The 21,939-nt window shown below is 35.6% G+C and overlaps 3 protein-coding genes across 3 annotated transcripts in view; 2 read left to right on the forward strand and 1 right to left on the reverse strand.

Moving 5' to 3' along the window:
* Positions 1 to 3,440, forward strand: part of cers6 (ceramide synthase 6) — a 34,677-nt gene extending 31,237 nt beyond the window's left edge. The window contains exon 11 of the mRNA XM_052606616.1: positions 111 to 3,440. Within this exon, the coding sequence (XP_052462576.1) occupies positions 111 to 251 (141 nt within the window). The 3' untranslated portion in view covers positions 252 to 3,440. The remainder of the gene's footprint in view (positions 1 to 110) is intronic.
* A 1,743-nt stretch (positions 3,441 to 5,183) lies between these two features.
* Positions 5,184 to 10,834, forward strand: nostrin (nitric oxide synthase trafficking). Its single transcript, XM_052606617.1, has 16 exons — positions 5,184 to 5,268; positions 5,388 to 5,473; positions 5,694 to 5,777; positions 6,036 to 6,098; positions 6,176 to 6,257; positions 6,728 to 6,790; positions 6,917 to 7,015; positions 7,094 to 7,219; positions 7,294 to 7,392; positions 8,016 to 8,141; positions 8,224 to 8,332; positions 8,673 to 8,761; positions 8,950 to 9,075; positions 9,790 to 10,027; positions 10,112 to 10,195; positions 10,272 to 10,834. The coding sequence occupies exons 1-16, from the start codon at positions 5,242 to 5,244 to the stop codon at positions 10,406 to 10,408; spliced, it is 1,638 nt and encodes a 545-aa protein (XP_052462577.1). The 5' UTR covers positions 5,184 to 5,241; the 3' UTR covers positions 10,409 to 10,834.
* Positions 10,823 to 14,714, reverse strand: spc25 (SPC25 component of NDC80 kinetochore complex). The gene is made up of 7 exons (XM_052606618.1): positions 14,548 to 14,714; positions 14,037 to 14,199; positions 13,083 to 13,148; positions 12,814 to 12,960; positions 12,328 to 12,432; positions 11,918 to 12,016; positions 10,823 to 11,212 (listed from the first exon to the last, which is right to left on the reverse strand). The coding sequence occupies exons 2-7, from the start codon at positions 14,191 to 14,193 to the stop codon at positions 11,076 to 11,078; spliced, it is 711 nt and encodes a 236-aa protein (XP_052462578.1). The 5' UTR covers positions 14,194 to 14,199; positions 14,548 to 14,714; the 3' UTR covers positions 10,823 to 11,075.
* Between the last annotated feature and the right edge of the window lie 7,225 nt (positions 14,715 to 21,939).

Here is a 21,939-nt window from a genome sequence, read left to right on the forward strand (position 1 = left end):
GACAACAACAACAAAAACTTAATTGTCCTGTGTACTGGCTGCATTTAACTTCTATATAGTGCTAGATAAAGTCTGTACTGTCATCTTAACTGTCTCTCATATCTTCCTAGGTGTCGAAGGATGACCGCAGTGACATTGAGTCCAGCTCTGATGAAGACGAGGTTCTTCCTCGCTCTCAGAAACATCACACTAATGGGACCAACGGCACCAACGGGTACCTGTCCCAGTCCCCATGCCCAGACGAACACTAACCGTCCACCCAGCATGGAGGACGTTTCCCTGGTTCCCAGCTGCGTCACTCTCCGTTGTGTCAAATCATATATGAACATTACCAGTCCCGTACTGGAACTTCTCAATAATGTGAATGCGGTTCTGTTTCGTTTGCTCGCTTTTCACCATTTCCTCTCCAGATGTTTTGTGCTCCATTCGTTGGCTTTTGTTTTTGTGGCTGTAGGCTGTTTATCCTGCGACATTCGTTATCGAAGCACCTTTTAGATTCAGTGCGGTTCACACTTTACTTTCATGCAGGTGAATGAAAGCACTGTTCTTTCTTTCATAATCACATGAGCATGCTGCTGCGGTCATGTATTCTGGCATCGTGGGAACAGTAGGTTTCTTGGATAAGTGTTATTTTGTATATATTTATTTTTTGTAACTTTAATTCATGTGCTTTTTTTTTTTTACATTTAATATGTTCCCCTTTTCCAAAACAAGACGTCGGTGCTGGAGCTAGTGCCCAGTCTAGAACCGCTCTGGATGCACTTTCTTATATACCAATATAGTTCAGTGATTTTGGTATTTCCTGAATCCACAGTTCCAATAAACATTTGCAAAATTCATCACAAATCTGTGTTGTTGGAACTACAGCCCTCCACCTGTGCTTAGAAGGATTTCCCAGCAAACAAAAATATGTTCTATGAATGTTTTGCCAACATTCCAATTAAGTTCTAAACACTCGGAATGTTCAAAATGCGTTTTAGAACGTTTTTCTTGGTTTAGAAAATGTTACTGGAACATTCCATTTCATAATTTTCAAACACTATGGGAACGTTACTTTTTAATTTATATATATATATAAAAAAAATTAGACGTATATCCAAAAGAAGTTTCCCAAGAAATACCATATGCAAGTACAGTATGTGAATGTCAGATGCTTGATTGTGTGCATTCCGAAAGAAATTTTTGATTCAAAACACATTTTGACTTTCAGGTCAACTGTTTTTGTGGTTGAGAAAGCTTTTGATGAGAATCTTGCAAGTTAGTTGATCAGTTTTAACTACCTACTTGAATACCACTAGCCGGGTTTCCATCACCCTGCTTTAATGCACATTTTGAAGTATCGCATCAGAATCGAGTAATGGAAACAGAATTTGGGGTTAAAATGCCTCAATTCACAAAAAAAAAAAAAGTCACGCTCACTTGAGGTGGTTTTTTTAACTTATGCTGAATTTTTTTTAATGCTAATGGAAGATGGAAATGCATTTTGCGAATAAATTCCTCCAAGTGCATCAAAACATCATGTGACTTTACGCTACGGGACGGCAAATCCTGACTAACCAGTGGACCCATCTTGTTCCACAGTATCTGAAATGTTGTTATATGTTCATTCGGAAATGGCTGAGCAAAGTCTGTCATCAAAGTATTCATGTACTGTATAATTCCCTCCCCGAACTTTTAAACATTCATCCACCTCTGAAAGCAATAACTGCATTAATTTGTTTCATCTGCTCGTTCTGAGGTGCAAGTAATACATTACATAGGAAAAATATTATATTCAGTACCTATTTTCTTAGTGACGTAAAGTGCCAGTTTTTATCAGGAAGTGACGATTTTGTTCTCTTTGACTCGTTGGATGGTAACGGCGCTTGTTTGTAAATGTTTTATGTGAGATATTTAAATTTAGTAAAGTAAAATTTGCAACTTTGGATGGAAACCCGGCTACTGACAGTTTAGTTTAATAGTACAGACATCAGTGACTTTTTCTGGCAAAGTTCTCTGGCAAGTTATGGACAAACCTTCTTCCAGTAACGTTAATAAAGCATTTGTTGCAGTTATCTGGTCTTTAATAGTGTTCTCCAAACATTGGCACAAAAATTTTATTTATACCTCATTCATGGAATGTTTTTTTCTTCTATAATGTTCTATAAACATTTTTAAATGTCACTGCTTGTATCAGAATGTTCAGAGAACATTCAATGGTAACATTCCCATAATGTCGGCAAAATAATCATGGAATGTTGGAACCAAGAAAAATCTGCTTGTTTTTAAACTGGACCTTTTGAATGTTCATAGAAAATTGAAAATGTTTTCATAACCTAATGGGTACATTAGCGAATCGTTCTTAGACCTTATTTTTGTCAGCTGGGTTCATCGCTAGTTTGAGTAACGTAACTGAGATTTGTTGTCGCCAAAAAACTTGCACTGCATCAGCAAGTATTCACATCTGCATTCGTACTTTAATTAAATGTTTGTGCTGGTTTCATATAAGGAACTGATAACATTAAAACTAGATCTTGCATTATCGTCATCAGCAGTCTAAACTGGAAATGTGACTCACATTGGGACGTTACACAGTGACGTTTTAAAATGGCAGTCAATCAGTTTGCTCAAAAGAATCATTCGTTCAAATGAATCATGCTAAACTAGTGGTTTATCACAAATCGCTCACGTTCTTTCACCAAACATATTTTCACAAGTACACTATCGTTCATTTGGTAAGAGATTTTTTCGAAAGGTCACCAAGGCTGCATTTATTTGATCAGTAAAAAATTTTATACCATGAAGTGTTATTGCAAAGAAAATAACTGGTTTCCATTAGTATATATTTTACCATTTAATTTATTTCCGTCATCAAAGCTGAATTTTCAGCATCATGATCCTTCAGAAATCATTCTATTGCTGATTTGCTGCTCAACAAACATTTCTTATTTTCAGTGTTGAAATATATATATATTTTATTCATTTGTGGTGATTGCTAGATTCTTTGATGAATAGAAATAATTGATATTGTAACATTATAAATGCCTTTATAACTTCTGATCAATTTAATGCATCCTTGCTGAACAAAACTATTAATTCAAAATAAAAGTCTTGCTGACTCTTATTGTGTATTTCATCAAGAAATCTTGCCTCACTTCAAAAAAAAGGTTATTTATCAAGTGATTGCTGATTAATACCTTAATCTAATGTTCCCTGGTTATATTTGATAATAATTTCTCAATGACTCCCAGTCATATTTCCAAATAGGTTTGGTTTTATTATTATTTTGCTCACGCTTCTTAAACAAGGTACATATGAGATGATAAAATATATCAAACTATCTCACTGTTTGAATGAATTAACTTTGATGAATAAGTGGCACTAAACACTGGTTTTATTTCTGTTGTATTTTCTTTTTTAATTAGCTTTTTTGAGTTTAGAATAAAAGATTATTCCTGTTCTCCTCGTGTATTTGATCATCTGTTCAGCCGAGCTTTATTTAAAGCTTTTGATTCGAGTGTTTTGATGCTGTTTCAGTGTTGGGAAGGTTTTGACCTGGAGAAGCGCTACAGCTAATTAGCCGTCATCTTATTTGCACTGCAGACAGGTTGCTGTGTTATGTGGTTTACATTTGATGTCAAAAAGGCGAAGAAGAATAAAAAAATAGACAATTGTATTCTCTGCCTTTGCTGGAAAACTGATTATCAGCGGTACTAATTAATTATGCTGCCATGTATTTTAAATAAACATGACAAACCAAAACCCTCATGGATGCTTTTGTTGTTTGGACTGCGTCTGTCTCTATAATCAATAAAAGATTAAATGTGAGGGATACTGTTATTTGATGTTATTTTGAAACAGTTTTCTCTAATATGGCCCTGTTGCAGCCTGCATTCATACTTCCAGCAGGTTGAAAGGGGGAAAATAAAGTGAGAAGACGATAACTAATAAGAAAAAAAAAATTCTTTAAAGAGATCCAAATTACTAAAAACTTAATATTCAATATTTTGAGAGAGATTTGACCATCTTGGAGTCAAACCTTTAAAAGCTCCAGAACAGAAGCTTTAAACCTTTAATCCTCTACAGCAGCAGCTATGACCGAGCTGGATTTGAGCGTTCTGATTGGTAGAGGAGGATGGGTGGGCGGAGACTAGAACTTCAATAAAGAACACACCCTTCATTGCTCCGCCCCCAAATTGAAGAACACACTAATGTAGGGCTGTTCAATTATGAAGTCTACTCCCCATCAATATACAAATGCAACACAGTTTGCACAATCAACCAAGAAGCTTCTGTTATCAGCTCGAGCTCCCAATGTAACACGATACACACAGAGCAAACAGCTAGCAAAAACTGATTTATTTATTTATTTTTATTTTTTTTGGTTGTTGATTTCAATTTTCAACAAAAAACGTAAGTAGCCTACTTTATGATTTATTTTTCATACAGTATTGTCAAAGCATTTTTACACTAAGCAAATACTTACAAGAAAAAAATATTTACAATGTAACAACAACAAATAAAGTCTGTCTTTCTAGCTTTGTGTGATTCTTATGAATTCAGATGTTTTACCCCCCAAATCAACCACTGTTGACAGTTCAGCCTTATTATGCAAATATTTCACCCCAGAATTCTGAATTATTCTTAAAAATTATTATAATAAATATAAATTGTGAGATTAGCTGATGGACTGGAGCAGTGTGGATTGCTTGTGGATTACTGTGATGTTGTCAGCTGTTTGGACTCTCATTCTGACGGCACCCATTCACTACAGAGGATTCATTGGTGAACAAGTGATGGAATGCTACATTTCTAAATTCACCTGGATTCTGGATGCTCTGAGAATGAATAAATGTTCAGTAAATGTTATTGTGGGGAGAGCTATTCCTTTAAAAAGTTCAAAGGGAAACCTAAAAGATTCTTCAGTGCATAAGTGGCATTTTAGAGTGATTATTTTTAACAGCACATACTTCTATTTTTCTATCTTTTATTGATTTAACTATTATTCCGGAATGTGAAAAATGGCTGTTTATAATACTATTTGCTGGCAACATCAGGGCAAATATTAAATCAGGTGACAAAACGTAATGCAAAGTGAAACACTGATTTCTATAGCGAAGACTGAGGCCACTCCTATGGTTTTATGGAGGGTTAATGGTGCAGTAATCTTGCACAGGCACACAGGTGATTTCCGCATGCATTCTTCAGGAACAGACAGGGTCAAAGTTTAAACTACAGAGCTAAAGAACGACCAGAGTGAAGATGAAGGACCCACTGAGCAGCTGTACTGTGAGTCAAAAGCCGTTTCATTCTCTTAACTCTACTGTTAAAACTCATTTATTTAAATACTAAATTGTTATCTGTTATAGAGGCTTTGTTGTTTAATTAGGCTGTCTATTGTGTTCCAGTATAATCTGCTGTATCAGGATCTGAAGAGAATCTCTAAGAATGGCGAGTTTTTCTGCAAAGAGCTCTTGGCCGTCTTTCAGCAAAGGTAACATGAACTCTGCTCTTCTTCTTTAAAGGTCATCGTAGTACTTGATTTCTAAGAGAAGATTTGTGACTTTTCCATTCAAGAGATTAAAATGCAATGGAAAAAGAATAGAGTAGTTCTCCAAAACCCTGAAATCCTTAAAATGTCCATGGCAGAATTTCAATGACCTGAGCGAACAAGCATAACCTAATATAACAGACATTGTTTTGTATGAATTTAGATCTGAACTGGAGATCAACTATTCGAAAGGACTTCAGAAGATCGCAGGGAAACTCCTTAAAGTCTCGAAAGAGATGTGTGACAAGTGAGTGACCGTCCCATCTATCTACATATAAACAACTCAAAACAAGTGCAAGACAAAAAAAATACTCTTACTAAAAATACATTTTCTGAAAACAACACTTACTATTTTATATTTTGCTGCTTTTCATCTAGCCTTTTATATAGTGCAACTGGAAAAATAAGGCAAAATCTTGCATGTGATGTTAACTGCGTCAACAGTGCTGGTTAATATTTGATGCACTTGCCTTGCAAACTCATTGACAGTTTTTCCTCTTCAAAGCTCCACGTATCGTGCATGGTCCTTCATATCAGATGAAATGTACGCCTCAGCAGATGCCCACCGGTATGACAACACTGGATCAGGCTCTTTTTATTATTCATGTGGGTTGCCGTGTATTTATATCGGCCTTATTCTTTCAGCATACTGGGAAATGCTCTCAACCAAGATGCTATTCAGGAAGTCCGTCAAATCCTAGATGAACACGGGAAAAGAAAAAGACCGGTATGTCACTAAGAGCAATAGTCCATCTAAGATGTAGATGAGTTCATTCCTGCATTAAAACAGATTTGGAGAAACTTAGCATTGCATCACTTGCTCACTAATGGATGCTTTACAGTGAATGGGTGCCGTCAGAATGAGAGTCCAAACAGCTGATAAAAACATCACAATAATCCACACCACTCCAGTCCATCAGTTAATGTCTTGTAATGTGAAAATATGCATGTTTTTAAGAAACAAACCCATAATTAAGGCATTGTAGCTTTTGGCCAAAATACATGTCCATAACCCGTAATAATGCTTCGTGCAGTGAAAAGAGTTCATTCTGGACTCCCATTCTGACGGCACCCATTCACTGCAGAGGATCCATTGGTACATTTTAATTTCTGGGTGAACTATTTCTTTAATGCTTATGCATATATATTTTTTAAAGATTTACAGCAGCTTGTTTACACAAAGTCTCATGTTCACAGCTTGACAATGCCGTTGAAAAGTCTGGAAAGCTTGTTCTTACAAACTTGAACGAACAAATTAAGGTAAGAAAATAGAGCTACACTTGTGGTTCTCCAATTCAGAGGGATGCGATCAAACAAACCAATATTGAAGTGGGATTCAAAAGCACATGAGAAGGATACATTTTGAGCAGAAATGTGTTTTTGCAGCTAAAAAAGAAGCTGATTGGGTTGACAAGAGAACATGAAGCTCTCTTCAGCTTTGTGGAGAAAAATAAACAAATCTCTACAGAGAAGGAAAAACAGAAGGTATTTGTGATGGTTTGTTGGCTGGGGAAATCCTGTTTGTTGCACTGGACAAAATAACAGGCATTTATTTTCATCTAGATGTTGAACAGATTGACTAAATCAGCAGAACTTCAGGCCAGAGTCGATGAGGAATATTTTAACACCAACATGGAGGGTCACCACATCCGACTGAAGCTGGAGAACACACTGAAAACCTGCTACCAGGTTCATGCTGTTTTCCACAGCTTTATTTCCTCTGATGTCATTGCAATTTGGACTAATTCAGAGCTGAATTTCAGATCGTTCAGGAGCTTGAAAAGCAAAGAATAGAGACTCTGTCCAACACCCTAAACAAGTACAGCCTCTTCATGACAGTATACGCACAGACCGTCATTCACGTGAGTAACTGAACCCATTAAACACTAACAGTACCTGTGACAGATTCACCAGGACTGGGGAAATTCTGATGTTTAGATGCTTCCTTTGAATTTACGAGTGTCAATGTGAATTGAAATGGCCACACATGAACTTAAAATAGGATTCAACTTTCCAAAATCAATAATAATACAATAAAATAATAATAATTCAGCCTACAGAAACAAAAAAATAATAATGCCCATACATCGTTTTTAATTTTTTCATAAAGATACATATTTGGATTTAATATCTTAATATTATTTTCCAGAGAAAAAAAAGTATTATTAAAATAATTAAAATACATTTTTAAATGGTTTTAATCATTTAACATTTACAGTTTTGAAGGCTTTAGAGCAAATTAAAGTTTTTTGGAAATTAATACATTTCCAAAGCTGAACTCACTCACACACACACACACACATATACAGAGATTATTTTAATTAATATGAATGAATAAAAAAAAAGCATTTTCAATTTAATGTATAATAATTTAATATTAATAAAAAAAGCTAATGTGAATGTTGATTAAACTATAATTTCTTGACGTGATTAAAAAGACTTTCAGGCCGGTTTCACTGGCTGATTTGCTGAATATTTGCTATAGAGTCACAAACAGATTGAGCAGGCCGTACGCAAAGTTGACGTGGAGAAGGACATTCAGTCGCTGGTCGAGGACGTCAGTGCTACGGCGGATGACAACAAAGCTGAATTTCTCATGGCTGACTACTTTGTAAGTCTTTGAGTTTACAACACTCATTTGTGTTGCAGAAATTGATATGATATGAAATGGGCTGCTGTTTGTGTGTGTACAGGAGGAAGAAGGAAAAACAGTCATGGGGAAAGACAGAAGGAAAGATGCCATCAGGACCAAACTTCAGCGTCTGGAGGACTGCATCACCAAAGCAAAGAGCGACAGAGAAGGTTCAGATCTTATAGATACTGTGTTTCAGAGCTGAGCGTATGTGATTCAAAAGGGTCATATCATGAGGAATCACAATTTCCTTCAACATTTATGATCAAGTCAAAGGCACGTTAAGATAAAAAGGAAGAAACAGGACAGTTATTCCTAAAAACCAGAAGAACTGATCAGAGTAAAAACGGTAGAAAGGTTGTCTACTTTACACCTCAAGGAACTGAATTTAAGGAAGGATGATATGACCCGCTTTTATTCCTCAGAGATCTTATTAGGTGGTTCTGTCCGGTTTATATTGTTCATTATATGACTTTTTGTTCAACACTGACACATAAATCTATATTTCAGGTTTAGAGAAAATGGTGAAAGTATATAGAGAACAACCAAACTTCTCCAATCAAAAAAACTTGGAGGAAACAGAACAGTCACTGGATGAGGTCAGATCTTACATTTCATACCAATGTTCTGTTGAATTTCTATCATAACTTTTATTTGCCTCAATAAAAAAAAAAAACTGGTTTAAATGAAATTTTAATTTGATCTATTTAAATATTTTATTAAAAATGTAAGGGTTTTTAACAAAAAGGGTTTCAACTAAATACTAACCATCCTCAAACCACGGTAGGCCATCCTCAAACTGGACCTTTTGGAAGCGACGCATTGCAAACTGACTCAGAGTCTCGCCGAGATCGAGGGCAAGCCCAAATCAAGACATCGATTCAGTGACAGCATCACTAAATGGAAAGAAAAGGTGAGTTTGCACGAAAACCACTCACACACACATACATATATGGGTCACATTAAAAAAGTATCATCAGCATGCATTTTAAGTGCTAATTTTTGGGAGTAACACATTTTATTTATTTTTATTTTATGTTTGTACATTTATTATCAGCATTCAAATTTTATTTCAGTAAAATTATTATTATTTATGCATTTTATTTGCAAACCTTGAGAATGAAAAATGTGTGCATATATATATATGTAACTTTATCGTAATGCATTTTAAGTTCACACTTCAACAGTTCACACAAACAAACGCTGAACATAAAACTGAGTCTATGTAGGTACTGCAATGGGACTGACAAAACATTTCTTGAAAAGAATAAAATAAATATGGTTAATGTCTCTAGTGTCGAAAGAAACATCCTTAAATCATCCTTGGTTGATCCTATCAAGTAAAACCTCCATTAAACATGTAAATCTCGATGAATCCAGGACAGGGAAGGATGTAAACATGAGTTAATTGAGAAACTAGGTCATAGTTTTGCATGATGTTTCGTTTATGCTGTTGCTTTTAAACAGCCTACACTGTTTAGACTATAATATATGGGTTTCCCCGAGGCTTCAGGGTGAAGAGAGACAGTACCGTAATTTTAATAAGCCTAATTTATTAAAAAATAATAATAATAATAATAATCTAAATGTTGCATGACTTTCTAAATTCTCTCTGGTTTTGCTCCAGGACTGTGAGCACAGCGTTGTGCAGCTTTCTCGACCGGTGAGGATCAAAAAGACTCCGTTCAGATCTCGTCAGTCCATGAGGAGCTCCGTGATCAATAAGAGTGCCCTGACCAATCAAAGCCCTGATCCGACAAGGGAAGAGCCCTCGACTGAGATGACCGATGTCACGCATTACAACACAGACGAGCAACAGAGCGGCCCGGTCAATGGAAGCGTGTCTGAATCTGAAGAGGATAAAGGTAAACAGCAAGAAAAACAGGTTTACTTTTATTTATTCACACACAGACTCCTGATTTCCTTTTTGTGTTAAATTCCCTAAACAGGCTCAGAATTGTGCTCAGTTGGAAGATGCAAGGCTTTATACAGCTTTACGTCAGAAAGAGAGGATGAGTTAAACATTAATGAAGGTAATATGGGAGTTGATCTTAATACATCATCCCTCAGCACCTGCTTTCTGTTGACTCTCCCTCTTCAATCTGGCAGGAGATGTACTGGATATCTTTCAGAAGGACGACACGGGCTGGTGGTTCGGAGAGCTGAACGGACAGAGAGGACATTTCCCATCCACGTATGTGGAAGAACTGCCTGTTTTCACTGAGATGAAGTCATCTGAAGCTTAACTTTAAAAGAGCATGTGATGGAAAAGGTCACTGAATCATGATTCACTCGTGCTGTAGGGTTAAACACACTTGATGTGATTACTGGAAAAAGACTTTAAATGAAAGAAATTAATTGGATCGTTTCTCAGATTCATTGACTCTAAAGAACAATTCACTCACAAATCATGCATTAGTGTGACTTGAGTAGTTTTACAGTAGATGAGCAATATCTAGCCGATTAAATGTTTTAAAGCGGAGAATAAATGTATTTGCTATGAAAATTTCCATAGTGTCTGGAAAAGATCATTTTACAATTTCACGTTTTCTGATTTTTATTTATTTTTTTCACGAAAGGAAGCCGATAAATTAAATCCATTGTTCTAACTCCATTGTGAAAAAGAAATTTACATGCAATGCACAAAAATTTCAATGCACTTTAAGACTTTCGTTTTGTTTATTTTATGACCTGTATAAATGTTTATTGCTAAAATTACAAATCAGTGAATGTACAAAGAACATGAAAAAAAAGAAAGATTAAATTTATTATTAAGTAAAACATTAAGTAATTACTGATGGTTTAGGTAAATAAAAGCTCAATACATGTGCTAAATGTCTATAAAAACGGTGTCTGGGTCTCTGACCGTCTTAAGTGGATCTGAAATAAAAAAAATTAGCTTTTGTTCATCAGTCAGGCTGTCTTTACACCACTGTGAAGTGCCACAAACTCTCTCCGGATGTTTGCCAGGAAGGCCGAGAAGTTGTTGGTCTCCTGCAGTCTGCGCTCTAGATGTGTCATGTTCTCCAGAGGAGGGTCACAGGAGATGACTGAGGGGAAAATATGATCATGTTCTTTTGTACTTCACTTGGGTCAGTCATTCAAAAGTTTGGGGTCAGCAAGATTTTAAAAACATAATAATAGTTTTATTGAGCAATGATGCATTAAACTGAAAATAAAAACGTTTAGAAAGTTACAAAAGATTGTGATTGTATTTATCAAAGAATCCTGAAAAAGGAAAAGTATCTTGGTTTCCACAAAAGTTAAGCAGCACCACTGATTTCAACACTGATAATGATGAGAAATGTTTCTTGAGCAGCAAATCAGCATATTAGAGTGATTTCTGAAGAATCATGTGACTGGAGGAATGATGCTGAAAATTCAGCTTTGCATCAAACGGATAAATATAATTTCACAATATATTCTAATTAAAAAAAAAATTTTATTTGAAATTGTAAGAATATTTTACATTATTACTGCTTTACTGTATTTTTTTTAAATCAAATGCAGCCTTGGTGAAACTTTTTTTTTTAAAACATCAAAAAATCTTACTGACCACAAACTGAACTGTAGTTTAAGTTTCGTTTGAATAACGACTAATTAATAATCAAGTAATAAACTTGATATTTCTTTTTATTAGTTTAAACATGCAATGTGTGGGTTTAATTCAAATGCACAAAGAAAACCCTCCAAAGTGTAATTTAACAGTACTTAATTATTTTATGGTAATGAGTGATCAGAAGAGGAGTATTTACTGTGGTAAACGCCCTCTGCATCGAGCTGTAGGAGGAACATATGGACCATGTCTGGATCTTTACGACTGATGTTCCTGAAGACAAACTGCAGCTTCTCACCTGCAAATCAACATAGATGTTCATGACACACAAGCAAAACTTATCTCAAGTTTGTGACCAAAAATGCTTAAATTGTTTAGTCAGCCGCAACAAGTTGAGTGACAAGACCTAGAAATTACTGACCTAGAAATAGTGCCAAATCATTTTCAAAATCCAAACACTTTGTTTATTTCAAGGTTTAAATGAAAGAAAATCACATATTCTCAGACTTTTGTACCTCAGTTTATTTAAATGAGTTATCAAATGCATAATGAAAGAGGAAAAATTATTCATACTTTAACATATGTAATAGTTTAACTCAAAGACTTTACCTTGGATTTTTCTGATCTCAAGACTGAGGTGTTTCTGAAAGATGTCTTTACATTTGTTCAGCTTCTTCAGTCTGTCCTTGTTGGCTTTATTTTGTGACTGAATCACTATAAAAATTTAATAAACAAGCATTGGTGATGGAATAGAAAGCAACAATAAACCATTCCATTCTGTCTGTCTGTCACCTAACAGTCATATGCAGAAAATAAAAGAATACATGTGGCAAAATTAATGAACAAATATGAATATATAGAACTTAATATTTCATTTCTTTTCTGGAAATCCAGCATTTAATTCAGAGATATTTATAGTTAATAATTCTCAAATGAATCATCCTCGTATGTCTCTTAAATGATTTGGTAGAAATGATTCTCCAAGTGTTTATACATCACTTATCTGTAACGGATCGCTCTCTCTACCTCACTTTAAGTGTAATCCATTACATATTAACACAAAAGCATCATGGGAGGAAAGACAAGCCTACACACATTCCCTGTTTTTGGTCTGATCCTTCTTGAGCTTCTCAATTCTCTGGAATAAGAGAGCTTTGTGATGCTCTTTGTCTTCAATCTCTGACACCACCTCAAGATGTTCGGCACTCTTCTCTTTCATTGAAGATGTTTTCTCTTTCAAATCTAACCGTAAAAAAATGAAATATCCTGGCAAGTCATTGATCTGACAAATCCAGACAGCACACAATATGACATTGCTGTTATTAAAAATGTCAAGCAAGTGCGCCAGTGTATCAACTTCTCACCTTCTTTGAATGTCTGTATCATGTCAAACATGTTTTCATCCTCCTTGCATTTCTTAAAACAAGTACCTATGTAGAAAGAAAGACAGACAGGCAGAAAGCAAGAAATTAATTCATTCCTGGGCAACTTTAAATATTCACATGAATTTGTCTTGCATTACAAAATAAAAATAAAAAAATTCAGAAGCTTGTTTCCTCCACCGTTTAAGATAAAAAAAAAAGTAACTGGGAATTCTTACTATTTTCCTCACAATAATGGCTTTTATTTCACAATTCAAACTTTTTTTTTTCTTGCAATTCTGAATTCATATTTCACAATTCTAAGTTTCTATCAGAATTTTCAGAATAATCAGAAAAGTACGAATTTTGAGACGAAAGTTGAAATCACCTTTTTTTGTTATTCCATAGCATTAAAAAAAAAAAAAAACCTCAGATTTCATAGAAAAAAAGTCAGGATTTTATATCTTGCGATTACCTTTGCGACTTTTTGTCTCAAAAATGGCCTGATTTGTCTTTTTTCTTTTAGAGTTGCAAAATATAAAATCCTGACTTTTTTTCTCTGAAATCTGAGGTTACGTCTTGCAAACCTATTTTTATTTTATTATTTTTTTTACATTTTTAATCCAGTGGCAAAAACAAGCTTCCATTAAAAACAGAACTGTGAATAAAATTAAATTATTAAAAAATAATAAAAAAAAAAAATTTAATTATTTGAATGCACTTTGAATGAATCAGAATGAATCAGCTTAAACTGACACAAATTAATAAAAAAGTTTTTTTTTTTTTAAATCAGACCAAACCATATTTCAATGGTTAAACATATCCCATTTTTTGTCACCCATCAGTTTTAAATGCAGATGATGCAGATTTGCTTTCTATCCAACAGATAGTCTTGTTAAAATGTAATATTAAAAATAAGACTTGCACATTGAACTCAACCCCACAAACATCTCTCACCCAGGACGGACTTCATGTAGTGTCTGTGTTCCTGACAGAGCTCTGTCACCCGGTCATTGAGTACTTCTCCCATGGCCTGATCCAGCAGTGTGCTCCTGATCTCTTCCAGTCTGCTGTTGAACTGCTCCACCACGTTATAATCTCTGATAGATGCCATACTGAGCTGCAAAACCAACCAAACAACACGATTAATGTCACTACACGAGACTCAGGGTGTGTTTACTGCGTGTTATTACACACTATCTACTCTAATATAACCTTACAATACTCTTATATTTGCATTTTGTACACAAGATATACTAATATCGACGTTTAACGGACAATCAATGAACAGTTGTTGTTGTTGTTTGTTCAGATGTAACGTTAACGTTAACGCTTCAGTGCGATGTCTTTTTCTTCATTTCTAACTTAGGCAGCTGAAACCGAAATGATGGTGATGTTTATATCAATATGTGAAATGTGTATAATAAATGTTGTTTTAGTAGTTTGGAGGAACATTTAAAACACTCACCCGTTTTATGGCAGTGAATATAAACGGTGGTTTATTCTTCTTGTTTTCAAAAATCCGCGCCCGGAACGCCAGCGGTTAGACCGGAAGTGGCGTCAGATAATAAACGCGTAGACACGATTACAAAATAGCGGCATGAAATTACTTTTGCTCCGTCACGTGTTAAACTGTTCACGGCATACATAATAAATTCATTTAGTGTTCCTACGTATAATTTGTATATATTCCCTTAGAAAGCGAAGTGTTAATTGGATATATACAGGTTGCTAATCTTCCCCTCATTGGGTAGTTTTGTTTTTGTTGCGCCATCTGGTGTTTGTTGGAGCGCTGGTCGCTTCACTAAGGTTTTTTTTTTTTTTAAGTGTGCTGTTTCATTAAGAAACTCTCAGACTGAATATTTATCCGACAAAACCTGTCTTATTTTAAATCAGGAATTTTTGGGGGTTTTTTTGGACAACATTTGTTAAGTTACATTTCATCTTATCTGGCTTGTTTTGAATTTGTTATCATTACAGATGAGTTGACTGTTATGCTTTTCTTTTCTTTTCTGTATGTATAATTACATAATGTGCTGTATGCAAATCCAAGATATATATACATATACTGTATATATGTTTCTTTGCTTATTCATTGTAAGAGATACAACATTGCTTCACTTCCCTGAGCTTGTAATTATGTGTAAGTTCTGCAATAAAAAAATAAAAATAAAATAAAAATTATAATAATTACAGATGAGTATAGTTGTTGTCTGCAGATGGGTCATTTCTAGTAGCCTGTTCATTGCAATTTGTGTGCCCATAATATAATAGATGTGTACAAAAAACAATAAATAATAATAATAATTTAAAATAATTACTCTGCTTTTATTGCAAGTAGTTTAAACACATGACTCAGGAAGAGGAAGTAGAATACTTTTTGGTGACAAGCTATCTACGCGAAGCATAGTACCAATTCTTAATTCACTCTTTTTTCATTGTTTTAGAATGATTCACTGATAAAGCATAACATGTTCACTCTTATTTACAGTGGAAACTGTTTGAAAATATGGTTAACAAACCATATTGCCTATGAACTTTTTGTTTACATTTTGTTTCATTATAGCTCTCTAGAAAATGTAAACATTAACAATAAATGTGCATTCAAACACTTATTGAGATGAGAATGTAACAAGGTGGTCATTTAGTGTAGCAAGCCCTTCTTCAGATAAAATGATTAAATCATTGAAATGTAAACTTACATTTAAAAAATATATAATTTACTCAGCTAAGATGGCTCCTTGTAAGAATGACCTAACTGATTTTTTTTTTTTTGTTCTGTCAATTACTAGCAGTGAAATTTACCCTTAAACCACACTGTTAGAAGAAAAGCTTCTATATAGAACCTTAAAAGGTTTTATCAGGCGCTACGTATTTGGAACCCCTAAAAGGTTCTATATAGAACCCTTTTTAAGGGTTCAATCTTCGAAACCAAGAAAAAAGGTTCTATATGGAACCTTTTAGGGGTTCGTTCATGATTATTTATTTTGTCCTTTCCGGATTAAATATTTCATATAAGTGACAAACATCAAGACCCTAAAATGTAAAAATGTAATTCACATAAAAAAGTCACCCATGAATACTGAAAAAAGCACACCCAAAGTGCATAGAACTAGCCATTTATTTATATTAACAAAAATAATTACTATTACTGAAAGAATGCTACTGTAATTTCAAATATTCAAGGCTTTAAATGTACAAATCAACATTAAAACACCAACCATTTAAAAAATCTCATAAATAATGAAAACAGAGTTTCACCTACATATTACAAAATAAGTCCATTTTAAAATTACATGAATCTATCACTAATAAATAATGCAAATATACAGATTAATCTAAATTCCCATCAGGGTCAGAACAACATCAAGTACCTCAAAAGTACAAATCCATATTTATATAACTCACAATGGAAATATACAGATATAGAAGTACTTCAAATCTACAAATTCATATTAATATCACTCATAAAGAATGTGAATTGGAATTGAACTGGGACATTTTTATTTTGGCTTGTGGAGAGTTTAAACAGGTATTGCTCAACAAAATTCATCATGTGAGTGATGTGCCTGACGTATTCCACACTGAATATGAAATAAGTAGCAAAGAGTCACTCCATTGCCTCCATCACATCCATTTCTGCACTCACAATGTTGGCACCCTCCATATTGATGCTGGCTCTTTTTGCATGGAGGGGGTTTGAAGCTTCATGAAAAACTATAGTCGGAGTTAGCTTTACTGATTCCTGCAAGTTGGAAAACATAATGTGTTTCCAACTTGCAGAAATAACTTGTGAATAAATAACTTGTGAAATAACTTTCATACTTTCTTCCAAACAATTAGGGATGAGACTGACCATTTTTTACCAGTGTTAAGGGCCAATTCACTGGCTAGGTTGCACACGCAACTCACAAAAAATAATGACCACAGAAACTTCAAGATCAATGCAATATTCATTAATAAAATAGCTTGGATAGCATACTGAAAAACTAAAATGACAATGTAAAGTTAATCACTGTCAAAGTGAGGCCAAAATGAATGGGAGACAATGGAATGCTAACAGCAGGTGGGGGTCCACTAGCCAATGGCGGTGGCCAGGGGTGCTTCAAAAAAATATGTAACCCTGCCCCCCTGGTTCGGAGTGAGTTTGCGAATCATTTAAGTCAATTTGGGGATCGCGAATCATTTGAGTTCGGGAGTTCGGAGCGGGTTCGCGAATCATTTGAGTCAGTTCGGGAGTTCGTAGCGGGTTTGTGAATCATTTGAGTCAATTTGGGAGTTCAAAGCGGGTTCGCGAATCATTTGAGTCAGTTTGGGAGTTCGGAGCGTGAATCATTTGCGTCAGTTCGGGAGTTCGGAGCAGGTTCGTGAATCATAGCTGTATATGAATAGGCATTTTTAACTAATTTAGTAGCTAGTTCTAATTACGTATTCCGAGCGTGTTTAGGTGTGATATTTAAACTGGTATTTTTTGTTTTAATGATGTGCCTTTTAACAGTAGGTTATCAAGTATATTCAAAAACTAAACAAATCGTGCCTACAAAGTGCACGTATAGGCTAATGTAAAGTTACATGATGAAGTCATACTAGTGCGCCTGTGCATTTTGAGTGCGTTTTTTCACTACATTATTCTGTGTATTCAAATGCATTTATGAATACATGTAAATGATCACAAAATTCAAGATATGGGGGTTGGAAAAATTTATATATTTATATCATTGATATGATTATGTAGTTAATCAATATCACACGAAGAGTGCCATTTCAGTTTTTCTCCAAAAATCATCATGATTAAATTGTGATATTAAGTTACTACAAACAATAATTTAATTACAAATACAAAATGTTGCAGAATGATGTAATATATGAATGAAGTGGTGAAAATAAGTGGTGACTGTCAGTTTGTATGACAGGATTTGTAGAAAAATTAATACAAGACGTAGTCAGCCAGACAATGAACATTATTAATATTATTAATAATTATTATATGATGCAGTCACACTTGTAGCAATATTTGTTAGTTCTGTTGCTGATTCAGGGTTAGCAGCATCTGAGGTCCTCTAAGAGTCAGCATCATCTCTTCTCAGGTGTTCTGGATCCAGACTGGAGCTTGTGTAAATCCTAGTTACATCCCGTGGCAAAACATAGAAACAAATAGAACAAGAATGCACATTTGATCAGATGCAACTACACTCACATTTTAAGATACATTATTCAAATGCTTGGCGAAAGAGATGTATTTTTAATCTTAATTTAAACAGAGACAGACTAGTGTCTTAACCCCGGACATTATCAGGAAGGCTTTTCCAGAGTTTGATTAGATTAGATTAGATTCAACTTTATTGTCACTGCACATGTAGGTACAAGGCAACGAAATGCAGTTAGCATCTAACCAGAAGTGCAATAAGCAGTAAGTACAGAATAAAGGTCTATAATATGTACAATAACTATACAGGTAAGTATTATGGACATAATTTACAGATATTAAATACTATAAGCACGATATACAGATAGGTGTATTATGAACATACTATACAGATGGGCTATGTAAAAGTGTATGTACACTATAGGCAGAACTATGAACATAATTTACAGTATTGCAATGGACAGTAAAGTGCATAGAAAAAAAATATTTCAATGTGCAAATGGATTATACAGTGTTCCTGGATGAACAGGCAGTAGTGCAAGTAATAACAAGTTACTTTTTGCTTGTTGTGAGTAAATAAATAAATCAGAGTGTTGAAGAGGGGGAGGAGTCTATGTGTGGTGTGGGGGGTGTTGAGGGGTGTCAGAGGGCAGAGTTCAGCAAGGAGACAGCTTTAGGGAAAAAGCTGTTCCTGAATCTTGTGGTCCTTGTCCGGAGGCTCCTGAAACGCCTTCCGGAGGGGAGGAGGTTAAACAGTTCGTGGTCAGGGTGAGAGGAGTCCTTAAGAATGCTGCGAGCTCGACGTAGACAGCGTTTCTTCTGGATGTCCTCAAGAGCAGGAAGTGGTGTCCCTGTGATTCGTTGGGCAGTTTTCACCACCCTCTGCAGTGCCTTGCGGTCAGCCACTGAGCAGTTCCCATACCAGACTGTGATGCAACTGGTCAGGATGCTCTCAATCGCACACCGGTAAAAGTTCACCAGGATGGTTGAAGACAACTGGTTCTTCTTCAGTGTCCTGAGGAAGAAAAGGCGCTGGTGAGCCTTTTTGACGAGGCTGGAGGTGTTTGTGGCCCAGGACAGTTCCTCCGAGATGGTGGTTCCCAGGAACTTGAAGCTGGAGACACGTTCAACAACCATCCCGTTAATGTGGATGGGGTCATGAGTGCTTCCTTTCTTCTTCCTTTGGGAGCCAAATGTGAAAAAGCTCTACCTCCTTTAGTGGACTTTGCTATCCTAGGAACGACCAAAAGTCCAGCGTTTTGTGACCTTAGGGTGCGTGATGGATTGTAACGTGGTATAAGGCTAGTTAGGTACGCAGGAGCTAAACCATTTAGGGCCTTATAGGTAAGTAATGATAATTTGCCAGTTCACTAGGATCTAGTTTTGGTTTCTTAATAAGAGGCTTAATAACCGCCAGCTTGAATGGTTTTGGGACGTGACCTAAAGATAACGACGAGTTAATGATATTGAGAAGCGGTTCTTCAGCCACAGGTAACAATTCTTGTTAAAACATGTTGGTTTAGATACAGTGATAAGTTTATTTAGGTCTTCCTGTCCTATATTTGTAAAGCACTGCAGTTTATCTTTGGGTGCGATGGATGAAACTGAAGTGTTAGACGCTGTAGAATCTACAATCGCTATTTTATTTCTAATGTTATCTATTTTATCAGTAAAGAAATTCATGAACGCTGCGACATATAGTTAATATCAGTTATACGCAGCATGCACGATACAAGGAAATGGTCTGTAACATCATCACTTTGAGGTACGATATTTATATCAGTAAGATAAATTCCATACGACATAATTAAATCTAGCGTATGATTAAAACGATGAGTGGGCCCAGTGACATTTTGCTTGACTCCAAAAGAGTTTATCAGGTCAGTAAACGCAAGTCCTGATGCATCATTTGTATTATCAACGTGAATATTAAAATCTCCCATGATTAGCGCCTTATCAACTGTAACTAGAAGGTCTGAGAGGAAATCTGCAAATTCTTTTAGGAAATCTGTATACGGCCCTGGAGGTCTATACACAGTAGCCAGAGTAAGAGATACATTAGATTTGTTTTGCATGTCTGACAGTGTAACATTAAGCAGAAGTATTTCGAAAGAGTTAAACCTGTATCCTGTTTTCTGGGTAACATTGAGAATATCACTATATATTGTAGCCTAAAGAACCTTTGTGCCAACAGGGTTCATTCTTGCCATTATAGAACCTATGGTTCTATATAGAACCCCAATGAACCCTTTTTTTCTAAGAGTATGTTGTCATAACCTTCACCTTGGAGATTGAAAATGTTTCTTTTTTGAGACCCCAGGAGCCCAAATTCAGACCCAGAACAATAAAACCCACAGAAGAGGTGGGAGTTCAAAGGAGGAATCTTTATATTACCAAACTGCAGGGAGAGGAAGAGTAGATATAAGTCATGATCTGCAAGATTAACCACAATCTGATGTGATCCGACCACCTCAGAGAAAACCAGTGTTGAGCTGCTGCAAGAGCTTTACATGTACAGCAGCTGTGGTCAAAGAGTTCTCGTGTGTTCTGATTGGTGGATGATGATGATGATGAGTGGATAAAGACTAGAGCAATCAAATAGTGAGAGAGTGATCTGCTCACCTGGTTATGTTCGTGGATGTTTCGAAGTGGAAAGCAGTTCGGAATAGAAATATTGATATTTTATTTGTTAACAACATACTTTTCGTACCTTAGAATCAGTAAATGTTATGAAATTAGAGAACTAAGCCAAAAGTAGCGCTGGCGGTGTCATTTGATTTGGATGGGAACTTCAGATTGTGAATCATTTGAGCCAGTTCAGGAGTTCAGAACGTGATTCTTTTGAGTCATTTTGGGAGTTCAAAGCGGGTTTGCAAATCCTTTGAGTTATTTTGGAGTTCGGAGTATGGAGCGTGAATCATTTGAGTCAGTTTGGGGATTGCGAATCATTTGAATCAGTTCGGGAGTTCGTAGCGGGATCGCAAATAATTTGAGTCAGTTTGGGGATCGCAAATCATTTGAGTCAGTTCGGGAGTTCGGAGCGGGATCGCGAATCATTTGAATCAGTTCGTGAGTTCGTAGCGGGTTCGCGAATTATTTGAGTCAGTTCGGGAGTTCAAAGCGGGTCCGCGAATCATTTGAGTCAGTTTGCCGATCGCGAATCATTTGAATCAGTTCGGGAGTGCGTATAGCGGGTTCGCGAATCTTATGAGTCAGTTTGGGAGTTCAAAGCGGGTGCGCGAATCATTTGAGTCAGTTTGGGAGTTCAGAGCGTGAATCATTTGAATCAGTTCGGGAGTGCGTATAGCGGGTTCGCGAATCTTTTGAGTCAGTTCGGGAGTTCAAAGCGGGTGCGTGAAACATTTGAGTCAGTTTGGGAGATCGGAGCAGGTTCGCGAATTATTTGAATTTGAATCATAGCTGTATATGGATAGCCGTTTTTAACTAATTTAGACTAATTTACATGATGCCACGCCAGCATTTCAACGTTGATTCACTGTTTTACTTTCATCATGGGCGAATTACGATTTTGAAAAGTTAATCAACGTTGATAACACAATGTTGTTTCACCGTCGTACCTGGCACCATGTATAAATTCACACTTGAATGTTCAATTAGATCCTAATTTACATTTAGATCAATAGTAGGCCTACAGGATAAAGGCTAACAATCAAATGACTGGTAGCAATGGCTTTACAATCAATTTCAATAAAT

This window comes from Carassius gibelio, chromosome A9 (genome assembly GCF_023724105.1).
Source record: "Carassius gibelio isolate Cgi1373 ecotype wild population from Czech Republic chromosome A9, carGib1.2-hapl.c, whole genome shotgun sequence".
Taxonomy (NCBI): domain Eukaryota; kingdom Metazoa; phylum Chordata; class Actinopteri; order Cypriniformes; family Cyprinidae; genus Carassius; species Carassius gibelio.